The following is a 24,298-nucleotide window of genomic DNA, read 5'->3' as shown; positions in this document are numbered from 1 at the left end:
AAAAAAAAAAAAAAAAAAAAGGAGGCTTAACAATTAAAACCTATTAGTAGAAATGCCTGTGCGAACTTGTACCTCATTCCTCTCCAAATAGCTTATCCTTCTGGGCATTGTTCTAGAGGTGGAACTGACTCAGCGCTCTTGGTATTATTTTGTTTCTCTTAAGAACTAATGCCCACTGACGCTGAGGACAAATACATGCTTCGGCAAGCTTCTCGTTCTGGATTTTTTTCTGTAATATTATTACGTGTGCTAATTCCTGGTCCTTTTTTCTCAGCTCCAGCTTTTTCCTTTATGTATATTGGGGGAAGTGCGGAAATTCCTAATTTAACATATACAAATGATCTCACTGATCCAAAGTCACAGAAATTCCTCCTGCAAGCAGAAGCAATCCAAAATTATGTAAGTTCCCACATAAGTATAGCAAGAACTTAAAAGTATTTATTGCAGACTCAGATTGGGATTGAGGAGAAGACTCCAGTATGAGTCCTAACTCTTTCTCTTCTCTTTTCTCTTTTCTCTTTTCTCTTTTCTTTTTTCTTTTCTCTTTTCTTTTCTCTTTTCTCTTCTCTTTTCTCTTTTCTCTTTCCTTTCCTTTCCTTTCCTTTCCTTTCCTTTCCTTTCCTTTCCTCTTTCCTTTTCTCTTTTCTTCAAAATAAGAAATTAAGATCTAGTAAGTAGCTGGGAGGCATTCCACTTGTTGCACAGCTTTAGGAATGTAGCTACACAGCTGTGGCTATGAGTCTCACAGTAAGGTCAATATTTTCTAGATAATAAAACGTGGGTGTTTCAAGGTTATGGACAAATTATTCTCATTAAAAGAACTAGAACCGTGCTTTTTTGTTTGGGTTTATTTTACTTGGCTCTAACACTCTTCCCTGCTAGATTTTTCTCTTTCATCTGGGTTTTTTAATTACAGTTCAAATTCAAGGCATAAGCTTTTGTTTTGTTTTGTTTTGTTTTACTCCCACAACAATACTTGCTTTCTTGCACTTCTCATATGAGTCCATTTTTGTGAGATCAATACTGTTTCCTGGGTACATGCAAACAGAAGTCTTAAACACAAAGCACTTCTCTGTTAGCCTGTATTTCCTAACAGAGCTAATCTATTGTCTCAAAGCTGCTTTGTGCACGGCCAACACAAGCTGCCCATGTGCAGATTATATGCCAGAAATTTGCCATGAATTTTAAGTAAACAAAATATATGGAGACTGTAATAAAAACATAAATCTATTTATAAACATTTCTTTTTCTTGCCTAATTATCAAGAGCTATCTCAATGTTTTTGTAGCATGATGTGACTGAAAAAAATTTTTTAAAGAAAATATATACATGTTTATCCTTATTTGACACATTCTGTGAAAATGATTGATGATGTTTGTAGGATGAGAGTGGGGGGTGTAGGGGAAGAAATAATCCAATTACTTACATAGCATAAGAGATAGTATTGACACTAAAACATAACTCTACATTTTTTTTTTGCAATTATTTGACTGTCAGTTTGCAGAGTTATACAAGTCTTCCACTTTGGGAAAATATTACTTGAAGTCTGTAGTGGCTGCTTTCAGGTAGGTTCTTTTCAAGCATGTGCTTTAAATTAGAGATATTGAATTTTGTCCCATCTTTTTTGGTGTATTATAAATTAGTTATCTGAGAGAATCTGTTCATTTACTTCTGATTTTGAAACCACAGTTCACCAGCATTTTTTTCCATACCACTTTCAGAAATTTGTTTTGGTTGTGTCTATTTAAACAAAGTTCCCTTTTAACTTCTCAAAATAAAACTTAGAATTATAATTTTGGGTTGGGCCCTATTCTTAAACCCGTGATGAGAAATCTAAATACACTGAGCAGATGTCTATTACTGTCATAACAATCCCTGAAAACTTCTGAAAGATCAGTCCATAGGCCATTTTGAAAGGAGGAGCATGATAGACTCTTTGAATCACTTGAATACTACTTTGTATATGTACCTATACAGATAACTTTTTATCTCAACAGGAATTGTCTGAAATGTTCTACCAAAGTATGGGCTTAAAATTGTATTCTCATATGGTGTGAAGCTGTAAATATAAAATATTGAGGAAAATGTGTCTAGAACTGTAATACTATCTTAAAAGTTTATAGTTATATAACAGGGATAGAAACATCCACTTCCATAAAAGTATTGCAAGGGTTTTCTATGAAATGTTGTTTTCAGTCTCAGTATTATTTTGAAAATATTTCTACTGTATAGAAAAAGCAATTTTGAAATAAGAGAGCTTTTTGCAACCATGTTCAGCTGCAATTCTCTGCACAGCAGTTCAACTGGCTATTAAGCTGTACAAGCCAAAAATACAGACCAGTGGAAGGCATGTCCATATATTAATTAGAGTGTATTTATGATACGGGGCTTTTTCTTCCACAGTGAAGGAGAGTCTGGACTTCGAGCTTATTACTGGAATACATTCTGGGCACCACAAGATATGGCTGATGCTCTTAAAAAAATGACCTCAAAGGGACAAAAAGAGATCGGTAGTAAACAAGCACCTCACATGTTCAGTTCTTCTGGAGAGGAAGATTTTGATCTCATTACAATAGAGCTTTTTGGTAACAATGTACCTGTCATTTAATACCTATTCTGTCTATTTTTCTTATTCCAGTTTGTGTCTTTGGCTTGTGTAGCTGACAGTTATTAAATTTCAGTTTCAGATTCCACAGAATATGATGTGATGCTAAAATCAGGTAATTATTCTTCAATCTCAATGAATATTGCTTTGGAAAAAAAATATTCCCGTAACATAAAAATTGCAGTTACCCAATTATTTGTATTTCTGTAAGGCCTAAGAACCAAACCAGACTAGGGCTGTGCATGGCCTGGGCTCCATATAATGACTGGGATGAAAATGCTTTATAGCTTTTATACTAATGTTCTAACCTGAATGGTTGAAATCGAACAGTTCCCATTAATTTTTAGTGAGAGCCATAGCTCCTTTTCCTGGCATTTTTAAAAAAGAAATGCCACTATATAAAATTATGCATGGTTTATTTGCCTTGTGGCTACAGAATTTTGGTTATTAGTGGTTAGTGATCAGTCAGATACTGTAGAGCTTCAGCTTACTTAGGTTTCTCTGTGTTAAGCACATCTCAAAATTGTGGAGTCACATAGTAAGTATTTTCATTGCATGGAGAGGGGCAAAGAGAAAACGGCAAAGGCAGAAGTCAGTTTCTAGAAGAGCTGGTAGCAGTTGTAGCCAAGTCCTCTTCTGCTTGTTGAGCATGTGATGAGCCTGTGGTGGTGGGGAGGCATTGTGCCATCTCAGCCAGAGCAGGAGGAGGCGGCACCTGGCTCTGTAGGGAGAAGTTGGCACAGTTACAACAGTAAGGGAAAAGGTGACTAGGATAGTCAAGAAGTAGATTATTAGGTAGGAGATTATTGCCTCTTCTTCTGAAATTTTCCTCAATAACTTTTTATTTACCTTAACTTACATTTATTCAGCCACTGATCTAGCTTCTTCTGTATAGCAGTATCCTTTGACCTGTATGCAAAGCCAGGTAACAACAGGACTCTAACTCTGATGAATCCCAAGAAGTCTTTTTATCAGTGGAGGTTGCGAGTTCCTTCTAACTATGTGGTCAGACTGGTAGTTACTACTTTGCATGGTGTCACTCCAGGAAGCTGTGCATCACACCAGTTATCAGCATATGATTTCCTTCTTCCTCTGCAGAACAAGATCATTACAAGGTATGACAGTACAGAAAAAAGATGTTTTACTGAGTTGTACAGAAACTCTGAAAATCTAGTGTGTGAAATTGATATCAAACAGGCTTCCAACATGTAAGAGATTCCAAATACAACTTAAATAAAAATCTTGTATAAGGCAGTGAAGAGATCTTCCATATTATTTCCCCCTACAATGAATTATAAACTGTGGTTTTGTTCTACAATGTGACTGATTTTTGTACTGTATTTGATTTCATACAAGCACTGTTACAACTCAAAAAGATACAGTTTTGTATTCCATTACTTTTAGAAAAGATATGTTTTACAGTAGTCAAGTCATAAACAAATCATCATAACAACTCTGTGTCTACAGAAGGCTCACTCCTCAGAGTTATTGAGTAGTCCGCTTGAATATATTAGATCATTTGATCTTGGAATCTTAGCAGCTACACTACTCCTACTCTTCCTGCATCAAATTTCATGTGTGAACATATTACCCACCATGAACCTGTCTTCATTAATGAAATAAATAAGTGAGCTTTAGAATCTGAGGAAGGATGGTTTCAAGGGTAAAAAAAAAAAAAATTAAGCACTTTTAGGAAAAGCCTAGCTGAGCATGCAGATTCAGTTAGTAGCATCTAAAATCAACTTATTTAGCAGTACTTTAACTTACTTGGAATGAGTAGGTAATCCTCTCCAGACTTTCATCTCTCTCCTTGCTGTTGTTGGCAAACCGTCAAAAGGCCAGGCTTGGAGTGAGGACAGGGTCTCTATTAGGAGTTAGTCTCAGACTGCCACCAAATCCATAGTGCTGCACATAGGTAGTGTAGCACAGAGAATCTTATGCCTGACGCCTAGGCTGCATCTGCTTTGCTGCTCACCCTGGGTTATTGCTGGAACTGTTACTCCATCATGTTTTATTAGCAGTAGCTCAGTTTTTTGGGGAGCAGAAATGTAGAGTGGACCACATGCATAAAAACACCAGGAAGCTAGCGATACCAACATGGGTGCATGGCGAAAAGCATTCATAGAACATAGCTGCACCAAGTTGCAATATGAAAGTTCAGGGAATTTATCCATGCATTGGAGCCTGCTTATCAAAGAACTGGAACAGTGAACAGAATTTGGTGACTAAAATGTTGCTAAGAGCCCTATAGTACTTCCAAACAAGTTGACTTTTTTGGTTGCCTTTATTACCAACTTTGTGAGTGTGCATTTTTGCGTATGCCTGTTAGTTTTTTTTTAAGTAAGTTAAAAACAGCTAGTGACCTACTTAGGACAGATGCAGTAGTACTGCTACAAATGTCTCCATTCTTCATGACGGACAGGAATTTCTGTACATTGCCTGTGTTCCCTTAACAAAGGAAATTGGTGTTTTCCAGAAACTGTGTGTGCATGCTACAGTATTACTTTAACCAAATGAAAGGTGTATTTCATGTGACTGTGAGGATGACGGCTTTCCAGGGTAAAATTGCTAGTTTTGTTACATGAGCTAAAGGACAATTGCCATTAATTACCTTGAAAAGACAGCTTATGTGGGAGGTTCTCACCCCCCTCACCCACCAATATTCAGTCCTTGGATCACAAATGGTGCCTCAAATGATTCTCACAAGTTTTTGTAGACTGCTGTAATAAAGCTCTTCAGCTACAAATACTGAGGAGTGAATGAGCTGAGACTGAGATATACCATAAAACGATATGTCTCATGCGGACAGCTTTTCTCACATACACTTGCCTTGCTTTTCTGATGATACTGTGGCAAAAGGTACAGCTAGAAGATAAGGCAGGCTCCCAACTGGGTGAGCAGAAGATCAAGGTGCTGAAATATTTCCATGTGGCAGTGGGGACGTGACTCAAATTGTTCATTTTAGAAAAGGTTTGACAAGTATCATGATAAAAGGATATTATAATGGCTACAAAGGAGAAGGCAAATCACAAATCCTTGTTTCGTGTGTCTTAAAATGGGAGCAGGGAGTAGCCTGCTAAAAGCTTAAGAGAACTACTTTGAGTTGAAGATTTAAAAATTACGTTTAACACTGACACTACTGAATCTCAGTGACAAGAGATAACACTGTCAAAGGACTTGATGCAGCACCGTGATGGAAATACACTGTTACTATGTGGTCAGATCTGAATTGTTTTCATTTGCTTGGCATAGAAGTAAAAAAGACTATTAGAGATTTTCACACATAGGTTTGTAAACTGAAAGATTTGTAAATGAAAGAAAAATCCAAAATGTACTGTGGATTTCAAAATGGAATGGATATAAGAATTAATTCACAGATACAAGAAATAGTATCTCAAATTACAAGAGAGAGTAAGTTTTCAAGCTTCAGGATATAAATTAACTGCTCACTATTTAAACAAAAGAAGAAGAAACAGTTGCCATGGGTGGGGTTCTCCACCTCTTGTTCTTGTAACAGCTTGTGCTGTCAGCTACATGAAACCAAGCTGAATGATAACAGATGGCAAATGTTTTGGGCTTGATAGGTGTTGCACAGAGGCTCTGCAGCACTGACCTTGGTGGTCTTTTTGGTACTACCCACTACTTAAGATTTAAGTAGCCTCATCTGGCACTGCCTTTCCAATGCTTCTATAGGCCTGAAAACTTCAGAGTACCTGTTAGGCAGAATATCCATGATGTTTACCCTGAATGACTCAGCTCTGAGGCTGGGAAACTCTAGCAAGCATCTCATGTAGTATCTATTGGCTGGAAGAATAAAAGGGAAGTGGTAGCCAGGGGAATACTTCTGAAACAGAGATGACCAGATCAGTGTCATTTCAACCTAATTTCTCAGCAAAAGAGACTGGAATATGGGAAATGTCTTCTTACGCGAAGTTTGTGATATTTCAGATGGTGTGGGCCTGGGGCCTGGACTCCTCCTGTTGTACATTTAACTTCATCAAGTAATGTAATGTTGCTTACCTTCTCACTGGACCGAAGAGAAGAAAGGAACATACTAAAAGCTCACTTTCAAGCCATTCCTAAAATCAGTAAGTGATGAACAGAAACAAGTGCCTGATGTAAGCATGCTTGTTCCTCTTGTTGCTTCAAAAAAGTTGATATTGCCTGAACATTTTTTTTTTTCTTTGGGGGGAAAAATATTGGTGTAGAAGTCAGGGAATTCTCATTCTGATCCACTTAAAAGAGATGTCAGAGAACTGAATAAAGAATATCCTTCACTCTGGTTGATTTTTTTCTTTTGTTGATTACTGCCCAAGCCATCTTTCCCAGTGATTGCTCTTACTGCATGGATAACCCTGTTATACACAAATATTAGTAGCAGATCAGCCAGCCAGATAGACTTTTGGCACTGTATCCAGCCCCAGGCTAGATACTCCCAGTCACAGAGCAGCACTTTTATCAGTTTTGGCAATCTCCCTCAAGCTCAGGGAAGACATGTTTCATGAAAATGGAGCAAAAGGGCAAAAAGTTACTTCTAATATAAGTCTTTGATCCCCTTCTGAAAGGAACTGTACAATGTAATTGACTCTGTAAGAAATCAAGTGGATTCAGGACCCAAGCAGTATGTTTCAAGCCTATGGGATACTATGAATTTTACAGGAGTTGTGGCTGATTAGTGAAATATTTTGAATTACAATAAGCTGTAATATTTTACTGGAGATTTAGAGGCTTCAGAAGTGGAAAATTTACCCACAGTTCTTTGGCAAGGTTCATCTGTTCCCTCTCTAACTGAGAGAAATTTGATAGAATGAAAAAACTGACAGTTTTTTAACCTGTGGAACAAATCATAGGGGATAGCCTGTAGAAAACAACCTTTTTTTGAAGTTTACACATTTCAGTTTTTGCCTTTATGAATGCTGTTTAAGAAAATACTAATGTCATGCACATTACAAATTAGATTTGCTTCACTATTCTGGAGACCGGTACTCAGAATTATGAATAGTCCATTTTTGCTATTAAAAAATGTAGCAAATTATTCAAAATTGTATTACTTCCTCTCATCTTCATGTTTGCATCCACTGTCTTACCTAAAGGAAACGAAAATCAGTACGGACTGGATGTCTAGGAGAGTCCTTGATAAAAAATAAAACCTCAAAGATAATTGTCCAAATGTGACGTGCATTTTCAGATTGAGAACTGACACACACAGATTTCCTGGTTTACATAAAATTAATTGTAGGTTTCACTCCATTGGGCTAAATGCTTTATAATTTCTGAAAAAGTTTACAGAAAGGATCAGAGATAATTTGGAGAGTGGGGTTGTGTTGTGTCCACATTTATTTGCTTCTTTCATTTACTGTAAAAGAACAGTTTTCTAAAACACCACTCAGAGGTGTTTTGTGCATGTTCTTAACTGTAGTTTGATCCAAAAGTGAAAGAACTTCAGAGTGATGGGGAAGTAGAAGTTTGCATGCTTCTCTGTTAATATAGACAAAACCTGAGTTCAATAGTGTCATGACCCAGTCTTCTAACCCTGTGCATAGAGAAGGAGCCTAACAAGTGAAATAAGCTTTCCACTTTAGCCCAGTGGAGATAATTGTATTCCTTGCTGATATATTTCTCTCCCAGTGTGTGGTGGGCATTTTATCTCCTGGAACGGGACACTGAGTTCCCCTTATTACCCGAGTTACTACCCACCAAACATTGACTGCAGCTGGATCATCCGAGTAAGTCCTGGGAACTCTTAGGAGTAGTGGTGATTTTTGTGAGGTTCTTTGCTTTATGTGATGTCAAAGTAAACCTGGGAGAAATGTCTTTCAGTGTGGGAAAAGTCAGGGGGAAGCATACCAAGATCACTGCACCTGACTTGTTCTCAGGTATCCTGTTTTCCTCCTGTGCTATGCAAAAGACGAGTGCCAGCTTCTAAAAGGCTGAGTATTATTCATGACAGAAACAAAGTGCCGAATATGATGACAGTTCCTAACAGCCTAGCAAATGGTTAATAGCCATGGCTTTGCTTCTATGGTAGAAAGAAGAAAACAGAGGTGTAACATGTCTCATAATGTATCATGCTTTATTTCCCTGAACTCTGCAAAACCAGGACTTTTTCTGGCTCTGAAATTCAGCTCTGAATTTCCAGCAAGCCCTTGGCTGTTGGAAACCAGCTTTCACTTAGAATCCTATTTGTGATTGTCACCAACTTTCTGGTGCATTTACCTGTTGCTCCATTAAGCATTTCACTGCTTTTTTGATTTTCCCTGGAAAAGGGCTCCCTTGATGTCTATCAGACTGTAGCAGTCTCTACCTTTCACCTGCTTGATGAAAATTATTAGCAGCTTATAGCGTAAAACTATCATCTATATGCAGGAAAGTGAAGAAAGGCTTTCTAAAACACAGTCCTCATTTGGGCTTCCAGCACATGAACAGCTAATGCAGTTGTGTGGCCAGCTGCCCTAGGTGTCTTAAATCACTTCTGTGATTTACCACCTGGCAGAACAAATATAGCATGAATCTTGGATTTAGTGCTTTGGGCTGGCTGCAGGAAGGTTTATGCTCCTTTATCTGGCACAGTCTGGCAAGATAAAGTTATGTTTAAAAAGATTTCTATACACTTTTTAAAAGGCAAAGTTTTTGGATTTTCACAGGTGCTGCTTCACATCATAAAAATGCAGTATTTTCAATCTGATAGTAAGTAAAATAAGTTTTACCATCTCAGAAGCATAGGACTCTTCATTTTGTGGTTGTGTGTGGTGGGATATTTATCCTTTCACTTCTAGGCACCATTGCCTGGCTACAAGCTGTCATTAAAAATCCTTGTAATACAAATTCAAGAGAAGTCTCCAGGGTCCAGTAAATGTGATAAGGACTGGTTAGAAATTGATGGAGTCAGGTGAGTCAAATATACTACCTATTTTCTGACATATTAATTTGTGCTTTGATATTCTGCACTGCATACTGTCCTTAAAAATCTCACCACTTCCAGTGCAGAAAGACACGTTTCAGCAAACAAAATGTCATACTTCCACTGAATTTCAGCAGAATAGTATTCTTAATCCTGCCTTAGTACCAAACATTTGTCATTATGTTAATTTAACCATCCTGCTTTTTCTACAGTCATAAATATTTATTTTGTTGCTTTCCTTAAGTGCAATGATGTAGAAGACTGCAGGATTTTATACAGCTGCAGCGGAGCTGTGAATTCTTGGCTCTGGTCTTATTCTGGGTGAACAGCTTTTGTCATCTGAAGTTTTCTTTTCTATATCAGTTATTCTTTAGTGGTTGTAATTGTTTTCAGTAAATAAGGCAATTCGAGATGTGTGTAAAAAGAAGTATTCAGAGTGATTTGTCTCTTGGAAGGAGCATATGGAAGTTGGTGACAGCTGTTGGGTGCGTGATTTCATTGCTGGATTTTTAACCTCTTGGGTCTGTAAACCCAAACAGGAAATCTGAAATCAAGCATGCTTAGAAGTGGTTTGTATTTAAAAGCTAGATTGTGATGCTGATCCTCTTGCTGTTTTTTGTTGAAAGTCTGCTAGTCCCAGAAAAGTTGCTGGGAGTGGAAGGGTGGGGGGGGGGAAGGGAGGGTGGCAGTGGGAGACTTTTGTAAATAAGCTTTCTAATACTTCTGTTAGAGCTGGAAAACTTTTACACTAAAAATAGCTTGTCTTTGTTGTAGTGCTTTAGAGCTTTCTGGCATTGGTACCCTGCAGTAATAGGAGAGGTAGCTGTGTGACAATGGTCAGTTTTGTTAGAAATTAATTGTTTTGTTTTTGCCTTGCCAGATACTGCAAAGCAATTTCAGAAAGCAACAGAAATAAAGAATATGGCTATTCTGTTGCAATCAACTTCCATTCTGATGAACTGGTCACCCACAGAGGGTTTTATATTGAATACAAAGCCTTCAGTCACACAGACTGTAAGTGAATATGCATGCACTTTCATTTTTAAGGACCTTTGAGAAACCATGTTTAATAGACCAACCACACACTTACCAACTTGCTTTTTTTTCTTAACCTATTTTCAAGACAGGGATGTTTGGAATGTAATTATGTATTTAACTGCTTAAATAGATTTATAAAATTAGATAAGCCGTACTTTTGGAAGGTAGTACTTTGTTTCTAACTTTTCACAAAGCTTCTGTAAAATGGGAAGTAAAAGTGAAATTTCCCAATTTTGGCAGATCTAATTACTTGACAGTTTGCCAATATTTTAAAAATATTTTAAAATATTTGCAAACAGCGTGGCAGAGAGGGTCCTAGTAGGACTCTTCAACCAATAGGAGTAAAGTCAGTCTTCTCTTTAAATTCACGACTCAGCATACTCTGAAACAGCCTCAAGGGTGATCCCAAACCAAGCATCAAGGTTTGTCTGTAGACAACTATTTAAGTTTTCATTAATAGTCAATGAGACCCTTTGCCAGAATGTGTTGCAGAAAGACGACTGTGTTTCCTACAGCCACAGCCCCTTTGCTGGTTCCCCGATCTCCACACTTCTGGAACAGCATTAGATGTTTTGGGGCTTTCAGAGAGTGGATATGTTGGCTTTCAGAGGGTGGATACATCGGCTTGTAATATCTTTCTTAGAAAAAGACTCATCTGCAGTATATTCTTCGTATATATCTACTCTTCATTAATTTCCAGAAACATTCTCTCTTTCTGTTTCTAACCTGACCAACTTCCTTTTCCCAATTAACTTCTAGGTAACTGCAATTCTCCATGACTTTGAGATCAGTTCTGTTTGTGAAACTTTCTCAGACCCTCAGCTCACATGACTGAGTGTAATTCTGTTTGTTATTGACTTGAAAGAATATATGTATATGCTAAGGTCTCTGGTACAAATTCTTGTTTCATGCCTTCCTTCAGAAATAAGTGATAGATTTCATGACCAGTCATTCACTGTGACAGATTTTGTGGCCAGAGTGCAGCCAACAGAGGCAGCCATTTGTGCAGCATTTCATGCAGAAGGGTGCAAAGAAGAGATTTTGACCCTGTCTCCCATAACATCCTTATAGAGGAGCAGATGAAGTGCTGGCTAAATAAGTGAACAGTGAGGCGCACTGAAAACTGACTGAGCTGCTGGACTCAAAGGATTGCCATCAGCAGCACAAAGTCCAGCTGGAGGCCAGTCACTAATGGTGTCCCCAAGGGGTCAGTACTGGGACCAGTACTGTTTAACCTCTTCATTATGGACCTGGACAATGGGACAGAGTGCAGCCTCAGAAATTTTGCAGATGATGCAAAACTGGCAGGAGTGGATGATATACCAGATAGTTGTGCTGCCAGTCAGAGGGACCTCACTGGGCTGGAGAAACGGGCAGAGAGGAACCTCTTGAAGTTCAACAAAGGGAAGTGCAAAGTTGTTCACCTGGGGAGGAGCAACCCCAGGCACCAGTACACACCGTGGGCTGATCACCCAGAGAGCAGCTGTGCAAACAAGGGCATTGGGGTCCTGCTGGACAAGTTGAACATGAGCCAGCCATGCGCCCTGCTGGCAAAGAAGGTCAATGGTATCCTGGGCTGCATTAGGAAGAGTGTTGCCAGCAGGTTGAGGGAGGTGATTTCTCTGCTTTTAGCTGTTAATTTGCCTTTGGTGCCAGGGAGGAAGAAAATTTAAGTTGACTTGACCCGGGCAAAAATAGGACCCTTTTGCCTACTTATTCTTCCACAGCTTGCCTATCTGCATATAGAAGCCAATATCTGGGGCTTGATTTTTGCTGGCAAATATGAAGAATGGAAGAGAGCAAACATTTTTTATATATCTCAAAGAAACACCTTAAAATCAAGATTAATTGTTATTTTAGGTAAATGTGAAAGCAATTTCTAAGTGAAAGGCTGTTTCATAATGAAATTACTAGATTTGAAAAATATTTCATAAAGCACTTATTCCCATCAGAAATGAAGAAGCTCCAGCAAGTAGCACAGAGATGAATTTCTAAAACATTTTAGTATCAGGTAATTTGTACCTGCAATGCTAAGGAAAATTCCTCGGTTTGGGATTTTTTTTCTGTAGTTGCTTCAGTGTAAAATGTATGTTAATAAATTAAAGAGGTGTTTGCTCTAAGTAGTGATTATGCATCTGTGCTGACTCATTTTAAACCCTTTGAGTGAGGCAGTTAATGTTAATTTAAATTTCTAAGTCCATTTAGGTGAATGTTGATTCATTTAATTCATACTGCCTGCTAAAATCTTTGGCAGATGATGTCAAGTAAGATAGTATTTGCTTTTTTAACATTCAATTGAGCTTATAAATGACACTAGCCTTAGCTTTTAATAGCCATTTTAACATTTTTGCATGGCAATCCTGTCTCAGTATGCATTTGGTCTGTGACAGCTTTTCTACTGCCATTAATTTTTTATCTTTCTAGCTTGTTCTCGACAATTTAAGTATGCAGATAGAACATGCATTCCTTCAAGCAACCGATGTGATGGCCAGAAAGACTGCTTAGATGGTAGTGATGAATTAGATTGCAAGTCGATTATTTCTCTTGTTTGTGTCCTTCTATCATTTTACTCTAGGAAGGTTAAAGAGTAGCTGAAACAATTTCTAAATATTGGTGGCTATCTTTAAGAACACAGGAGGATGTGGGCGAAGAACTAGAAATCTGGAGAAGAGGACATGCAATGTGTATCTTCAAAAGTGGGAAAACAGAGAAAGAGAGAAGGGAATTTTACATCCATCTTCTCAAGTTCAGCTTCTAGAAAAAAATAGTCAAACCAAACTATTTGTAAATATCAAAAAAGTGTCAAGGGGATGAGTTATAACAAACATGGAGTTTTCAATTTTTTTTTTACTTCTCTGATGTGTGAGGATAAACAGCGGAGAAGCGAGGAAAATGCAATGAAAAGAAAATATTGGGAAAATTGTTTCCAGAGAATGATTGTCCATGGCATGTTGCCAAAACAGAAGGACATTTTTACTGTCAGTATCTGTTATAGGACATTTTACTATTTTTGGTAGTGATCTAAATGATGGAATAGGACAGGTGCTTACTAAATAGGAAAGATGATACACAACAGGAAGAGGGATGGATGGATTTATAAATGATCCTGGTAAACTGGAGAAAACATATGGGGAAAAAATAATACTCTACTCAATAAAGATAGAGTCTCAACTTAAGTAGGCAATCATACTGGTGGATTGCCTAAGTCACTTTTCTGCTGAAAAATGACGTGGTGGTGATAGGATCTCAAAAGCTGACTGTGAGTCACAGTGCCATACAGCTGTCTTAAAAAAATTTAAAAAATAAAAAATAAAAAAGGTAAGTGCCACACTAGAATATAAAACAGGAGTTTGAAAGGATCTTCCCAGCAGCAGTGGGAAGGCCTCAGCCAGAGTATTGTAACCAAATTAACACCACACACTCTCTGTTACTGGAGGCCGTTAAGAGCAAGGTAGACTCATGTCTGCCGTGGATGGCACAGTAACCTCAAGATGGCCTGTGGCAGGGAGAGCAGTGCATGGCCGCTAGCCAGCTGTTTAGATTGTAACACATTTACACCCCTTTCTTCTTCAGGCTGTAATCCAGAACAGCTGAACTGTGGCGATGGGAAGTGTAAACATCAGTATAAGACTTGCAAAGGTGATGACAGCTGTGGGGAGGACAGTGATAAAAATGACTGCTGTAAGTATATCTTTTAGTAAATTATTTTCCGAGAGATGGGGAAGACAGAAACAGGAATATGCTTGTTTTCATTTTAATGGATAAACTATCTCCTTAAATCTGTGGCTCTTCCAGTAGACATGCTGATTATAAATCAAGTTGAATTCACTATGTGTAAAAAATCCAAATTAAGTGTTTTCTTCTTTTCCCCTTCAAGAAATGCATTTGCAGTAAGTGTCTGTTAACTTGCTGAAAAAGACTTCAGGTAGCTATTTCTAGCTTTAAGGACCAGCCCACACCATCTCCCTCCGCCTACAAAAGAAAACAGACACTTTTAAAGGGTATGTTTGTTTTCTGGGTGTTCTACTTGTCTGACTAAGCATACAGACCAGCTAGTCTGAACAGCAGAATAATAAAGACAGCTCCCATGAATTCTTTGGGTTTCCATGTCACTAGTTATGATCAGTTTGGGGAATTGTAAGAAAAACAAACAGCATCTATAACGGGTCAGTAATCCAATTAAATACATCATTAAAATCTAGTAGCTAGTTTCCTAACTTAATTAAAGAAAAAAGAATGCACTTTTAACTACCTGCAGCTGTTGTTTAGCTGTCAACTATTCCTTGCACCGTTTAGCAGCAGGTATGATTCATGTTGTCACAACTGGTCTTCAGTGCTTAAGACAAACCATGTGCTCAATCACTGTTCTCCTAATAAGGACCTATGACTTACATAAAATCCCACTCTATTCTAACCTTTCTTCCATTACAGATTCCTGTACAACGTTACACATGAGGAGTAACCACAGGGATTTACTGGCGTTATAAGCAAATCCCCAGAGACTTCCTCTGAATGACTCAATGAGGTCACACTATTGACTTCTGAGAGTCCTGTTGACTAAGTACTATCTAATTTGTAAAAGGGCTTCTGAAATGCAGTTCTCTTGTGATATGGACCCATTGTGTTAGTCATTCTGCTTCGCATAACCTATTCCCATGTTGTGAATGGAACCCTTCTGAACTACTACTGAATTTAGCAGCTCTATGTATTTTTTCATTGCACAAAATGTACATTTCATAACAGTGAAAACAAAACATGCAGAGTATAACTAGTGCTTGCGAGAGTCTAGGCAAGAAATTAATGAAGCAAAATTTGGGGTAACAATGATTTTAGTTAGATGACCTAACCACAACTTGCTGGTGATCCTGTGAGAAGAACAATTTTCCCCTTACTGCTGCAGAATCAGTTCTAAATAATGTAAGGTAAAGAGACATAATGGTTTTAGGGCTTTTGCCCCTTGCTACATGCGTAGTCTCTTTACTGTAGCCATACCACTGCTAGGGACATTGCTGGTACTACTGATATCTCAGTGACTTGCTGCATTTTGCCCCTGTAACACTTACCTTACTTGGAATCTTAAGTCCTTGTTGAAGTAGTTGGCAGCATGTCCTTGTTTGTCAAAAAAAGTGCCTACCACTTTTTGGAGGTCACTGTAAACAACTGATAATATGTTTGATAATAATGGATGCACAATGTTGAGGTCTGTCAGAATTTCCATGTAGTAAATTGTAATAGTTTCTTACCTGAAGACATCTTGGAGGAAGCTTTAAAGCCCTTGAATGATTTGCTCAAGTTTCCTTTAAAAACAAAAGTAATCCTGACTGCTGAAGATCATCTGCCGTGTAGATGTATAATTTGTAATGCCAGTAGCACTGCTGGTAGAGGTAAAACAACCGACTTGACAAGCCTAGCTCTTTCAGTTTAGAGCTAAGTAAAAAGGGAGTGGAGGGCAGATGGAGTCTCTGCTGTCTATGTTACAGTCAATGGAGGCTTAAGTTATTTGTGATCATTAGTTAGAGTGGAATGTCTCCCCCACAGAAGGACCAGTTTACACCAGCACAGATTATGACTTCAGGCAGACTGGAACATGTGGCTTTGAACAGCTTTTGCCACATCCTTGTTTACTGATGAATAGATTGACTATGCAAATCTTCTTTAGTCATTAGAAATCATGGCTCCAAACATGTGACATTGTATCTTATCTCCCTCTTATTTCAGCCTACAAAAGTTGCTCCCCTTATGCTTACAAGTGCCTCAGTGGAAAATGTCTGCTGAAACCAAATCCTGAATGCGATGGAATAAGAGATTGTGCAGATGGATCTGATGAAATGAACTGTGGTGTGGTAACATTGATTTGAAAAATTAGTTAATGACATTGGAACTGACTCAGGGATTGATGGATCCACGTTAGTGGATCAAGAATTGATTAAATCAGATGTGAATTTAAAAAATTGAATCTGCTGATAACAACTGTATGAAAATGTCTGACTTGAATTTTTCACTGTCTCATTTTAAACCCACTGGTCCCTTGTGTCTCTGATGATTTATTTCAAGTAATGCTCACTTCCAGGTTGTTAAGCTGGTGAGTATTAGTGCTTGTCTGAGCTGAACGAAATGCAAATAGTAAAGGAGCTACCTATGTAAGGAGTGAAAGGATGTAAGATTTTAAGTAAACCTTTGGAAACAACCCAGCTTAGCACTGTGTTTGATTGTCTTTTTGAGTTACAAACCTCTTTAGTAAGCTGTAAGAGAGGATAAGCAATCATTAGTGAGCTGACCAGCCCATTGAATGAAAATGGGCAAGTATCCTTACCTTTTTTCCAATTGCACAGTAAGAAAGGACTGGGTTTTTTTTGTCTTTTTTCCCATGGCTTTGGGGTCTAAGGATAAAAGTAAGTTTATGTATTAAGCATAATAATGTAAAATAACCTTGTGTTTTTCTTTACTATTTTATTGAATTATTTCTATTAGCTTGTGGAAGACACTGGCTCAAGAAAAATAGAATTGTTGGAGGTGAAGAAGCAAGATCTGGAAAGTGGCCTTGGCAAGCAAGTTTACAAATGGGAGCACATGGCCACGTATGTGGCGCATCTGTTATTTCAAACAGATGGCTCATATCTGCTGCCCATTGCTTTCTGGATTCTGATTCTGTAAGGTATGGACAGGCTACATTGTCTTAGGGTACCTGCAGTTTAAAAACCTTGCAGTGTTGCTTTCAAGAGTCTGCAGTAGCTATTCTATGTGTAGATGTATTGATTCAGGGTATAACTCTATGACATGATACTACTATGTGAATCCTGAGTATTGTATTCTGCAATCTTCAAGTCTCAAGTATCCAAAGTAACTCTTCTGCCTCCATTGCCAGTAAATCCTGCATTTGAGCCCAGGAAAAGACTTGCAGGTTAATGACAGATTAATAAAACACACTAGAAGGAAGGGTTTGCTAGTCAGATTTAGAGTAAACTTCATATTTAAAGGACAAGGATTTTCAGAGGAGAATCTATGGCCTTTTGCTGCCAAGAAAAGGATTGTATGTTGAAAAGTGGAGTGTGAAATCAACTAGTGTTCTATTTAGGTTGTGTAAATAGAGAATACATACCTCTCATTTGTGGGAAGGAAGAAATAGATGATTTTAGAGTTTGATAATACATTTTTCTGACTTCCAAAGCATGATGTTTACATTCTGAAATACATAGATAAACATACATTTTAATTTCAATGATTGTATGTATTCTAGTTAGAAGGTAGTTGGTTAGATTATGATAGGATCTGTGTCAATACATTGGACAAGATTTACAGTTGAACTTTTGTGGCTTTTGTCAAAAGCAAGCCGGTACTCTAAATTCTGTAACATATGTTTGCATGTGGTCAAATGAGATTGAGATTACATTGGTTTTTGTCAAGCACATCACAGTTTTCCTGATGTAACGTGACTTGTGGTTCCGTAATATGATTGCCCATAAGATTTTGAGTTCATGAAGAAAGTTTTATATGTCTGTGCTTATGTCAAGACAAAACAGATACCCTTGTGCTAATGCTACACAATAGTTTCTTGCTTGATACTTACTCACTAGCACTGGAGTGCTGCATGCAGTGGAGGAGAATACATTAATGCCCAAGGGAGAGTGACGACACTGTATAAAGGATGTTGGTATACTGGAGACACTCACAGCAATACAATGCTTGTGTCAAGGGTATAATCCAGCTTTTATTCAGCATAGAAGGACTTGGACAAAGGATTTTCCTGAGCTGTAAATACAACCCATTTTTACTGAGCTGTAAATGCATCCCTGTTATCTGAGCGGAATATCCCCAGCTGAACTGAGTAGATGTTGTTTCTCTCTCTTTTCTCCAGACTATGTGTACAAGGACAGAAAACCTAGATTTTTCCAGTGCTGTATGCCCTGGTTCATCATGGTTTAACTTCAGTGCTGGTATCTGAGGTGTAGCAGTTTTTCTCCTGAAATGAGTCCTGTTGCAAAGTGAAGTAGTAGTATTGCAGTCAGAAAGTTCTTGGAATAATTGGCCATTCCTACTTCAATTACAGACTTACTTTTTGGACTGTAAATGCTTGAAGACTGTAGTGACATGCAGAAATAGAGTCTCTCTATATCTAAATAGCTACTTAGCAAGTGTAATTACCCAATATGCACAAAGTAATTTTATGCTAAAATAGGCATGTTACTTAGCACAGTTATGACTAAGACCCTGAAGACCCATTGCTAGTGTGAGATGGACATGAGCTGTTGAGGCTTGTATGACAGAGCAGCCAGCCCTGCTTGGCCTGCTTCCTGGTTCATGAATGTCAACAGCACTGCTGGCCCTTACCCAAGACAAATGGGACATCATTCTACTTGAAAGCTCAAACTACACTAATCACTGAGCTCTGAGAAACCCTTTGCTAATTGCCCAGTCCGGTTCTGCTTCAGCCAGTACCTCTGTGAAATGTCAGAATAGTTGATTTACCTCTGCACTCGTACCTGCCTTTTTCTACCTGACTAAAATTTGGCCTAAGCCTGTTTTTATACTATGGGCTTCTGGTAAATCGGTCATGGATGCTTTTTGTGCCAGCAGAAAACCATACAGTAGACTGAATTACAGAGCAAAACCACATGGCTTACAATGGCATAGCTTGTTTCATTCTGCTTTCATTGTACTTTTATGGAACCCAACTCTGGAAGTATTGCAGAGAGCTTTGCTTTGTGTAAAGATGGATGAAAAGTGACCATTGCAAGGAACTGGTCTTATAGCTCCAAGAAACTATTCCTTTTAAAATGGTAAACAAAATCATAACTTAATGTTTTAGTGGAAAGAGACTGTAACGTACCTATCTTCATAAGCAGTATTCTACCCCATTTACTTTGTTTTTGATGGTTCTCATCAAATACTGCAATATGCTTAAAACTGAATGAACCAATACTGCATTGCTTTCCAATGGGATGTTCTAAAACCATTCTCTTTACAGATACTCTGTTCCTTCTGGATGGAAAGCGTATATGGGCTTACGCACCATTAATGAAAACAGCAATCATGTAGCTATGAGACCAATCAAAAGGATTATTATCCACCCGCAATATGACCAATATATCTCAGACTATGACATTGCCTTGTTGGAAATGGAGACACCAGTATTTTTCAGTGAGCTGGTACAGCCCATTTGTTTACCCAGCACCTCTAGAGTATTTGTTTATGGAACTGTCTGCTATGTAACTGGCTGGGGAGCCATAAAAGAAAACAGTATGTTCATTTCCTGGATATACTTCTTGCAAGTTTGGCTTAATTTCAAACTCTAACAATGAAATATTTACAGTCATAAGAGAAAATACCTGTGGTTTACTTAGTTCTGTGAAAAGCTAGAAAATATCTAGTCTATGAATTCTGAATGTTTACTTGTATGGCAGATAAATGTGAATATGCATCCTCTGTACGGAGATCAAGGATGGTCTCACACACCATTGAAAAGTAAATGATCATAGATTTACAAAAATGTGTCCCCTTTTATGCTCAAGGCTCATTCTGTCTGGGCAATAGATCATAAACAATATTACAGGTGAAGAAAACAGGAAATTCAAATTAATGCAAGGAAAGACTTTGTGTTTAAGAACGTAGTTTGACAATATGGGGGTATCTGCAGAAATAGCTACAAAAATTGTGCAGGTTTTTTGGTTTTGTCTGTCTTGACTGAAGGCAGTTTAACGTATGCCCTCTGAAGTATTCTGCCTGCACAGCTCAGACCAGCCACCTACAGTGGGGAGGAAAGGGGAGAGCAGGCAGATTTGGAGGAGGGCATTGGGGGAGTCCACAGATTCCTCACCCCTATTGCTGCATCAGACCTGAGCCATGTTTTAGACTTGGGTTTTAGACAGCTCCCCAGAATTGCAGTGATCCCCACAATTGCTCTGAGTCCTAATTGCTCATGTTTGATCAGAAGCCATCTGCCATGGTAATACTGACTTTCTTAATATGCCTTTTTAATGGACGATTCAAATCTATGATAATCACATATTAGCATAATAAAGTGCAAATAGCTTTACAAATGATGCCTTCTTATATGGTCTTGCTTTTTAAAGAAATGACATAGGTAATATTTAAGAATCATTATAATGGCATGTAAAAAAAGCCTATTTTTTGATCTTGCCTATTTCACCCCCAAACTCCCCCCAGAGCCTAATGCACAACCAACCAACCAACCAACCTGTTCTTCTGAACATCCAGATATCGAGAGCATTATGTTCACTGATGGGTCAAAACGTCTCAGGATATTTAGTTCACAATGATAACTTGTGCCCATCCTGTAGAGCAGAATTAAGCCCCTACCATTACTTGTGACTTACAGGCTTTTTTTTTTTTTTTTTGTTTTTTTTTTTTTCTTTCCTATTGCTTCATTCCTCAGTTCCTCCTTTAGGACTGGGAGGATGGGAGAGAATGCAGACATTTCAATTACTAGGACTTGGACAGTATTTGGGGCAAAACTGTAGTACAAATAGCAAAAAGCTTTGGGCATAATTTGAAATGGCATTCAAAACTAGTCATATTGTGTGAAATCTCATATTATACTCCCAATTTGCATGGCTTTTTACTTCTGACTGACAGAACCAACTAATAAGGATAAAGACTAAGGAAATGGAAAGGCAACAGTGGTAGTGCATAAGGACCTCTGTCTAGAGCTAGTGTAGACTACAGTCTCAAAAGCTGAGGGCAGGCAGCAATTGAAGGGAGGGGAATTACTCTTCTGCCATTAGCTGGGTAAATTTTGAGTCTGAAGCCATTCTCCTCTGTTTTGACAAGTGGTTTCTCTGTTAAAAATGTTTACTACCATAACCTCTGCAACATTTGTATTTTTCTAGGTCATCTTGCCAAAACACTGCAGGAAGCTAGAGTGAAAATAATTAACCAAAGTGTTTGCAACAAACTGTATGATGACCTGATCACATCGCGTATGCTGTGTGCTGGGAATCTTAATGGTGGTATTGATGCATGCCAGGTAATCTGGGACTTGTGGAGAAATTACAGAAGAATACTTGCTTTTGTTGGAAAACTTTTCAGGGATTAGGTTGTTTTTTTTTTTCTTTTCTCAGTAATAAAGTGAGATGTCTTGAGTGTTTGGCAATTAAAGTTTCTCCAAAATAGGAAAGGAAATTTGACATAGATAATGTCTGAATCTCTTGAGAAAAGTTGATTTGCAAGACAAGGAGTAAAATGAGCTGAAGAGGGTTTGGTTTTTTTTTTCCCCCTCTTCAAAAGTTAACCTTCCTATTAAAAAACTGATGTAAGGATAAAAGGAATAAAGTTAGGGCTATCTGCTATTTTCGCTATTCATCTTGATTTGTTTATTTATGTGGGAGTTAATATAATGTTACAACAATGTGATGAATAATGAATAATGTATAGTTACAGTTGCAAGGAAACGCAAAAGGCAAGGTAAGCTAAATCCAGTAAAGGCAGTTGAAATGCTGCCTCTGTTAGTTTCATATGTTCAGTCATGTATTATGACAAGTTTTGATTACATCATTGTACCATGAGTTATATGACCTAATTTGTTTGCACACACAATTAGTCAGAAACTGTTTTTAGACRCACTTAACTATCTTGCCTTCCTTCTCCTTCCCAGTTGTTAGACTAGTGTGTAATTTATTTAAACTTATTAAGATGAATATCTGCTTTCTAAATGAAAACCTAGTCATTATACCAGTTACTTTTTAAATGGAGAGAAATGTGTTACTGATTTTAGTCTGTGGTAATTTGTTAGAGCTTTTTTTAATAGAGTAATTTTTGCTGTTTTAATGTAATAAAACAATTTTTGCAAGATTATAGCTCTAAAGGGTCTAGCCTTTTAACACACAACAAAAGACTGGTTTGTAGGATCCTTCTGCAGTTTCCAAGACCTAGTTCACTGAATTATTATTTTTGTTAACTTAACATGTTGTTTGTATATAACCTTAGGCCTTGGAATTGCTTTGCTAAGACATGTGTTGTGATATGCCTAAGGCTTGATGTTCCTCCAAAAAATGTGTTGCCTTAGAAACGGCCTTAAGTTTTAAGATGGACATTTTAACCAATTTGGCTAGGTACTATACTAGTCAATCTACTTTCCAACACAATCTGCTCTGTTTCTGTCCTCTGCGTCTTAAACGTCTTCATCTTGTAGTGTCTGTGCTATTTCTTTTTTTTTCCCTGTCTCTAGCATACTTCCTGTGCAGTGCTAGAGAGGGATGATGGTGGCAGTCCAGGAGATCCCCACAATGCTCTGGAAGCTCTCTAACTGTGGTTCCAGGGTTGTGGACATCCTGATTTGTTTCACTTCTTCATGGACATGAAAGCTGTGCATGTACCACACAGGTTTTGTGAAGCTTCCAAGCACCTTTCATCTTTAGATGATATGATACTTACAGTAAGAAATGAAGCGTGTACACTTTCATACTCAGTTTTCTTATCACTCTGGGGTGTTCTTTGGTCTTACATGGTTCCTCTTTTCAGGATCCTTCCTCTTTCCACCTGCATACAGCTCCTTCAGTCTTTTAGAGCTTCCTGTATAACTGGCCAGAATATCCAGCCTCCTTTCTGAAGTCACCGTAAGAACGGCTTCTTGGATGGTTAAAGTTACCAGTATGGCAGCAGCCTGGGAGAGAGCAGAATTGTTGAGGCTTCTTTTCTTATCACTAGATAATTTTGTTTGGTTAGGTGACAGAGACTTTCTGGTTACTTTTTTTACAGGTACATGGCTTTCTTGATCCTCTCCCATGTGTTAGCTCCAACTGGTGAGAACAAACAAACCCCAGGCTCAACCTGGAGGCTGCAGACTGCCTTATATGCATAAGGAAAATCTGCAGAGATGAGCAGTATCCATAACTGTTCAGAGGTCTGTGAACTCCTTCATTCACAGAAGGCATACAAGGTTAAAACAGCGAGGGTCACAAAGTGTTTGTAAACCCAAATGCATTTGGATCCTGTGAACTGAGATAAATGGGAATTTTTACTTTTCCATGTTGTTGTAAGCAGAGCTGCATGTTCCTTTTGAGAAGCCAGTTCTTATTTGCATGTTGCTAAAGTTTTTTTTTTTCCTCCCCCCTCCCCGAATCTAGCCACAGTCTTCATTATGAAGCTGCTAACAACATCTAATTATACTTTTTTTTTTTGTGTATGTGTGTGTGTGGCAGAGCTGAATGCAAGAAAGAGACACTTCTCTTTCTGTCTCTGATTAACGTACAATATAAGAGTTCTGTCTTAAACATATGAACAATTTACGGCCAAATGATGGCAGAGTTCCCACTTTCCATCCCTATCTCCTCCTCTCCCTCTTGAACTCTGTGATCAGGTACTTTATGAATCCTGTAATGGGCCATCAGCAGTGAGTAATTTTTCACCTTTATCTTCTTGCTGTTGCTTTATATTGATTAGTGTGCTGCTTTTATAAGTTAAAACGAGCTGAAAGAATTTAATATCTAGCCAGGTACGTTCTAGCTGGAAATAAGGTGCTAATATTACATTGTAATTTTAGGAAGAGTAGGGCAGATATTTAGAGTTCCTAAATAACCTAACACTTGTTCCTGTGCTGTGGGCGTGCGCTAATGGCTGAACTGTACCCTTCATTTTAGGGAGATTCTGGAGGTCCTTTGGCCTGCACAGGAAAGGGAAATAGATGGTACCTTGCTGGCATTGTGAGCTGGGGTGAAGGATGTGCTCGGCGCAATCGTCCTGGTGTATATACTAAGGTGATGGCACTTTATGACTGGATTCGTGAGAACGCAAACTGA

General features: G+C 38.2%; 1 protein-coding gene across 1 annotated transcript in view; it reads left to right on the top strand.

The window, feature by feature from the left end:
- LOC112962312 (suppressor of tumorigenicity 14 protein homolog) overlaps positions 1 to 24,298 on the top strand; it is a 25,310-nt gene extending 1,012 nt beyond the window's left edge. Inside the window, exons 3-17 of the mRNA XM_026058352.1 lie at positions 275 to 399; positions 1,498 to 1,565; positions 2,404 to 2,585; positions 2,682 to 2,720; positions 3,501 to 3,720; positions 6,554 to 6,693; positions 8,234 to 8,331; positions 9,382 to 9,494; positions 10,387 to 10,520; positions 14,118 to 14,225; positions 16,263 to 16,382; positions 17,016 to 17,199; positions 19,510 to 19,781; positions 21,392 to 21,528; positions 24,140 to 24,298. Of these exons, the coding sequence (XP_025914137.1) occupies positions 275 to 399; positions 1,498 to 1,565; positions 2,404 to 2,585; positions 2,682 to 2,720; positions 3,501 to 3,720; positions 6,554 to 6,693; positions 8,234 to 8,331; positions 9,382 to 9,494; positions 10,387 to 10,520; positions 14,118 to 14,225; positions 16,263 to 16,382; positions 17,016 to 17,199; positions 19,510 to 19,781; positions 21,392 to 21,528; positions 24,140 to 24,298 (2,099 nt within the window). The remainder of the gene's footprint in view (positions 1 to 274; positions 400 to 1,497; positions 1,566 to 2,403; positions 2,586 to 2,681; positions 2,721 to 3,500; positions 3,721 to 6,553; positions 6,694 to 8,233; positions 8,332 to 9,381; positions 9,495 to 10,386; positions 10,521 to 14,117; positions 14,226 to 16,262; positions 16,383 to 17,015; positions 17,200 to 19,509; positions 19,782 to 21,391; positions 21,529 to 24,139) is intronic.

This window comes from Apteryx rowi, unplaced genomic scaffold (assembly GCF_003343035.1).
Source record: "Apteryx rowi isolate R43461 unplaced genomic scaffold, aptRow1 scaffold_146, whole genome shotgun sequence".
Lineage (NCBI taxonomy): Eukaryota > Metazoa > Chordata > Aves > Apterygiformes > Apterygidae > Apteryx > Apteryx rowi.
Note: the sequence above shows the minus strand (reverse complement) of the source record. Positions and strands in the feature narration are given on the sequence as shown.